This window comes from Suricata suricatta, chromosome 16, assembly GCF_006229205.1.
Source record: "Suricata suricatta isolate VVHF042 chromosome 16, meerkat_22Aug2017_6uvM2_HiC, whole genome shotgun sequence".
Lineage (NCBI taxonomy): Eukaryota > Metazoa > Chordata > Mammalia > Carnivora > Herpestidae > Suricata > Suricata suricatta.
Genome location: NC_043715.1, coordinates 49,486,953 through 49,492,952, shown reverse-complemented (window position 1 = coordinate 49,492,952; position 6,000 = coordinate 49,486,953). Strand labels below are relative to the sequence as shown.

Here is a 6,000-nt window from a genome sequence, read left to right as displayed (position 1 = left end):
GCAGGAGGGTGGGGCTGGGGCGGAGTTCAGGCGTAGGAGGCGGGGCTCAGAGGGAGAGGCCACGGCCCGGAGGCACCGCATGGGGGAGGAGGGGGAGGTGGGGTGGGAGGCGGGGCTCGGGTGAGGGGCAGGGTCTAGGGTGGGGCTCCGCTCCGGAGGAGGAGCCTGAGAGGCGAAGCTCCGAGGGAGAGGTAAAGAGGGAGGGGCTTGGGGAAGGAGCCGAGGAACGTATAGGGAAGAGGGCGGAGCCTGTAACGGATCAACCAGAGAAAGAGCCAGTAGGAGGTACATATTAAGGGGTATTTGGAAGGAATTCCTGTAAGGGAATTGTAAGCCCCTTTTAAGGGGGCTGACTAAGCACCTCTGAAATCCATAGGGCAGTCGGTCAGGAAGGGCAGGCTGGGCTCCCAAGCGGAAGCTGAAACTGCTTTTCACTGGCAGAATATCTTCATCTGAGAAATCTCACTCCTCCTTTTCAAACCTTTCAACTGATGGAAACAGGCCCACCCAGCTTAACTAGGACACCCTCCGTCACTTCAGGTCATGACTGCGGACTTGAAGCACATCTACAAATACCTTTATAGCAGTCCCTACGTTAGTGTCTGAATTGCCGGGGATGCTAACTAGCCAATTGCACACATAAACCTGACCATCAGCGTCCACTCCTTACTGACTTGGCACCACAGTGGGCCAGGGTTGTGATAATCAAATACCGCACAGGCTGACTGGCTTAAACAACACATATTTATAACTCAATGCCGGAGGCTGGAAAGTTTCAGATAAGCTTTGGCCCCGGGTTGGTTCCTGGCGTGCAGGCGGCTGCGATCTCGCCACGTGCTCCCAGGGCGTGCGGAGACAGAACAACTTGTGAAATGTCTTCCTTTTATACAAGAGTCCAGTTGCTTCGGATCACGGGCCCCCCTGGTATGGCCTCATTTAATGCTAGTGATCCCCTTAAAGGCCCATCTCCAAATACAGTCACATTGCAGGTTAGGACGTCATCCTGAATTTGGAGGGGTGGATGCATGTTCAGTCCACAACAAGCACCCATGCACATGTCCTTAATTTTATCATACTTAAAAAAAAATAACACACAGAGTTCCTTTACCCAGATGTCTCAAGGCCACGCCCCAGTGCCAAGTTCTCAGGTCCACTCTTTCCGTCTTTGATGCTTCTGAGGGAGAGCGCAGATGAAGCCACACACCTGTGATTATACACACAGGAGCGGGAGACCTTCCATTGTGCGAAGACTGTCTGCCCCGCCATTGTTTGTTCAATATTAGAGGCATATTTTCCAATACTCCATCATCCAAGGATCTCCATCCAGCTTTGCAGCTGTCAAGCTCAAATGGAAATTTAGCATGTGGAACACCCTGTGTACCAGCAGACCTACAGAATGGACCAGAATTGTTACCATGCAGCCCTGAATATACTTGTGGCATTTAAGGACTCTTTGGATCTTAGCCAAATCAAGCTTGCAGAAAACTGGCCCCGTGCGTTCAGAGCCGCTGTGGATATTGCCATGGTGCACATACTGTCCCCAACTCTTTTTTTTTTCTTTAAAGCTTATTTATTTATTTTGAGACCACCATATCCAACTCTTGACGTCTTGGCACATGGGAGGTTTTTTTTAATGTTTATTTTTGAGAGAGCACACACATGGGGGCTCACACACAGTCATGTGCAGGGAAGGAGCAGAGAAAGAGGGAAAGAGAGAGAATCCCAAGCAGGCTCTGAGCTGTCAGCACAGAGCCTGACACGGGGCTCCTTCCCACGAACCATGAGATCATGACCTGAGCGGAAACCAAGTGTAGACTCTTGTCAGACCCACAGGCTCCCCAGCGGCACGTGTCACCTCCGTCTCGGCGTTAACCCGGGTATTGTCAGCTGTAATGGGCATTCTTCCCATGGACTTCTTTGACTCCATATCTCAGATGATGTGCGCCCTGCAAAGGGATGACACGCACATCCGTAAAATGTTCCATACTAAGAAAGTGATGAGGGGATAGAAGGAAGAAAACAAAAATATTGGTGTACGCGTATATCAGAATGAGGAAGAAAATAATCATTGCAAGTGCACCCTTCCTGTGTGCCCCTGGTCACTTGGTTGTGGCTCCCTTCTTCCACTACCCCGTCTGCATTCCCTGGGCCCTCAGCGAGCCCTCCACCTGCTCATGGCTCTGTGCCTGGTGGACTGGTCCAGCACCTGCTAGGCTTGTAGCAGTTCTACTTGAATTGAGTTCTTGTAAGTTTCCATTGGCTTGAATGGCACTGCTAGGGGCCCCCTGAGAGATCTACTGTACTCCCGATCTACGGAAAGGAAAAGGGGGGTGGGGCAGAGCGCTAGAGCCCAGGCCTGGTGCGTGTGTCTCTGATCGTCTGGCGCCCCCCTCAGGCTGCGGACTGAACTACCACAAGCGCTGCGCCTTCAGCATCCCCAACAACTGCAGTGGGGCCCGCAAGCGCCGCCTGTCGTCCACGTCTCTGGCCAGTGGCCATTCCGTGCGCCTCAGCACCTCTGAGTCCCTGCCCTGCATGGCCGATGAGCTGGTGAGGGGCTGGGGAGTGGGGCAGGCCGGTGGTGGCGGTGGTGGTGGTGGTGGTGGTGGTGGCGGTGGCCGGGGCGGGTGACAGGACCACGGAGCCAGGCACTAATGCGTCCCTTCCGTCCTGCTGACCGATAGAGCCGCAGTACGACCGAGCTCCTGCCTCGCCGCCCCCCGTCCTCCTCCTCCTCCTCTTCTGCCTCCTCCTACACCGGGCGCCCGATCGAGCTGGACAAGATGCTGCTCTCCAAGGTCAAGGTGCCGCACACATTCCTCATCCACAGCTACACCCGGCCCACCGTCTGCCAGGCTTGCAAGAAGCTCCTCAAAGGCCTCTTTCGCCAGGGTCTGCAGTGCAAAGGTCAGCAGGGTCCTCGTGGGGAGACAGAGGGGGTGACACCAGCCCCCCACACACCCGAAACATACACACACTTGCTCAGCAGCTCCGGGCTTCGCTCCCCTGGGCTCCTGGCAAGCCATAGGAATGCCAGTGTTCTAGGGGTGCCTGGCTGGCTCAGCTGGTGGGGCTCCTGACTCGATCTTGGGGTTGTGAGCTCGAGGCCCACCTTAGGCTCTGTGCTGACAGCTCAGAGCCTGAAGCCTGCTTTGGGGTCCGTGTCTCCATTTCTCTCTGCCCCTCTCCAGCTGGCACTCTGTTTCTCAAAAATAAACATTTTTTTAAAAATTGTTTTTAATCTTAAAAAAAAAAAAAGAATCCCAGTATTTCTGATCCTTAGGAGCACAGGGCTTCAGGAGAGGCATGCCCTGAATCCTGGGGATCTAGAACCTTTGGAATTCTGCAGTCCTAGAACCTCAGAAAATTTAGCTTTATAAAGCCACTTAGCATGGAATTCTTTTTTTTTTTTTTTAAATGTTTATTTTTGAGGGAGAGAGAGAGAGAGTGAGCACGAGTGGGGGAGGGGCGCGTGCACACACACACACACACACACACACACACACACACAGAATCTGAAGCAGGCTCCAGGCTCTGAGCTGTTAACACAGAGCCCAATATGGGGCTCAAATCCACAAACCGTGAGATCATGATCTGAACTGAAGTTGGCCGCTTAACCAATGGAGTCCCCCAGGCGCCCGAGCTTGGAGTTCTAAAATTGTAGAACTTGAGAATTCTAGAACCATGGAGCCCTGGAAGTGCCAAATTCTAGATTCTCAGAATATTGGAACTTTACAACCATTGGGTTTGAGAATAATGGAAACCTAGAAGCATCACATGTGAACCATGGGATCCTAGAGTCCTAGAAATCTAGAACACAGAACCTTGCATTATCAAATATAGAAAATTGAAAATCTAGATCTGTAAAAACTCAGAGCTGTTCAATTCTAGAATTCATTGGAACAAATAAATATATAGAATCTTAGCTGTTCACAGCTAAAGAACAAAGGAATATTAAGGTTTAGAATCTCCAGTGTAGGGAATCCTAGAACCTTGGAATCATCAGATTCTAGAGTGTTCACAGTCCAGGAGTGTAGAGGCACTGAATGCTAGAATTTATATATAGAAACTCCTAAAACCTTGGACATCAAGGAGTCTCAGTAGTCTAGAATCATAGGTCTGTAGAAATGTAGGTGTGTCGAGTTCTAGAAACTGGCATGTCAAAATCTGGAGTCTTAGAAATCTAGAATGGAAGGAAGGAGGGAAGGAAAGAAGGGAGGGAGGGAGGAAAGTAGGAATGATAATAGGAAGGAAAGAAGGAAGAAAAGAAGGAATCTAGAACCATAGGACCTTAGCAAAATAGGTTTTTATAGAATCTAGCATTTTTAATGTGTAGCATTCCGTAGTATTCTAGTACCTTGGAACCATCCAACTCTAGAGCAATTTTTTTAAATGTTTTTTGTTTAGTTTTGATACAGAGAGAGACAGCATGAGAGGGGGAAGGGCAGAGAGAGAAGAGTCGGAAGCAGGCTCCAGGCTCTGAGCCAGCTGCCAGCACAGAGCCCGATGCGGGGCTCGAACCCACAAATGTGAGATCTGACCTGAGCGGAAGTCAGAGGCTCAAACGATTGAGTCATCCAGGCGCCCCTAGAACAATGGTTCTTGACCAGATGGGATTTTGCCCCCAAGGGATGTCTGGAGATCTTGTCACCCGGGATGTTAGGGATGCTGCTAACCACAGGGAAGACCCAGAACAGCCCCGGCAAGGAATTCTCCAGCCCAAAATATTCTTAGTGCCAGAGGTTGAGAAACCCGCCCAGATTCTTGGAATGTTAGACCCTATTACATTGTAGAATTCCAGAAGCTCAAAGAGGGACAGCCAGAGAAGGGTCGGCTGGGTTTCCTGCCCCAAACAGCGAGTGGTGCATCTTTTGGGCCCGGGGGTTAGGCATCAAGATTCAGCCCTTACAGGTGACCTCTCTGTCCCCTCCCCTCACCATCCTCTTGTTCCCTGGCCTCACACCAGACTGCAAGTTCAACTGTCACAAACGCTGCGCCACCCGCGTCCCTAATGACTGTTTGGGGGAGGCACTCATCAACGGAGGTGAGAGGCTGTGGGCTGAGCGGGAAGGGTGGGGGCAGGGCTGGGCGGGGGGCCCTTCTGATGCCCCTGTACCCTAGATGTGCCAATGGAGGAGGCCACCGATTACAGCGAGGCTGACAAGAGCTCCCTCATGGATGAGCCCGATGACTCGGGGGTCATCCCGGGCTCCCACTCGGAAAATGCCCTCCACGCCGGCGAGGAGGAGGAAGGCGAGGAAGGCAAGGCCCAGAGGTACCCAGGGCACCCTCGGGGAAGGCCCTTCCTCTCTCTAGAATCGGTTGGCATCACCCTGCAAATCTGCCAGGCACCCGCACCTTGATTTTTCAATTTTACCTTTTTCTTGAAAAATGTGCCTTAAAAGTTCTCATAGAAGCATATTGTAATTGATACTGCGTTTCCATTTTGGAACTGCTAATGGGGTTGTTCCAAAGGTAGAGAGTCAAACCATGGTCCCTCCCTGCCTCTTTGCCGCTTAGCTCCCGTCCCTGACGATGCCCTTGGGATCAGCTGCGGGCGGGTCCTTCCAGAACCAGGCTGTGCTGCCAAGGGACAGGGCAAAGAATGAGACCAGGGGAGTCTGGAACCAGACTGCTGTATGGCCTGAGGCAGGAGATTAACTTCTGTAAGGCCTCAGTTTCCCCATCAGTGAGATGGGGGATAAAGTAGAACGGACCTTTGAGGGTGGTTGTAAGGGGAAGATGAATGGATACAAATGACATACCTCCCAGTGCCTGGCACACAGTAAGGGTTAAAAATGTCAGCTTTTCTTGGGGTGCCTGGCGGGGCTCAGTCGATTAAGGGTCCAAGTCTTGTTTTCGGCTCCATTCATCACCTCGCTCTTCACGAGTTCAAGCCCCAAAGCCCCACGTTGGGCTCTGTGCTCACAGTGTGGGAGCTGGCCTGGGGTTCTCGCTCTCTCTGTTCCTTCCCCCTCTCGCGTGCTCGCTCACTCGCTC

At 52.0% G+C, this 6,000-nt stretch overlaps 1 protein-coding gene across 1 annotated transcript in view; it reads left to right on the top strand.

Moving 5' to 3' along the window:
* The window catches only part of PRKD2 (protein kinase D2), a 35,191-nt gene that overhangs the window by 8,631 nt on the left and 20,560 nt on the right, over positions 1–6,000 (top strand). Inside the window, exons 4-8 of the mRNA XM_029924325.1 lie at positions 1,935–1,971; positions 2,396–2,550; positions 2,685–2,907; positions 4,967–5,044; positions 5,122–5,275. Of these exons, the coding sequence (XP_029780185.1) occupies positions 1,935–1,971; positions 2,396–2,550; positions 2,685–2,907; positions 4,967–5,044; positions 5,122–5,275 (647 nt within the window). The remainder of the gene's footprint in view (positions 1–1,934; positions 1,972–2,395; positions 2,551–2,684; positions 2,908–4,966; positions 5,045–5,121; positions 5,276–6,000) is intronic.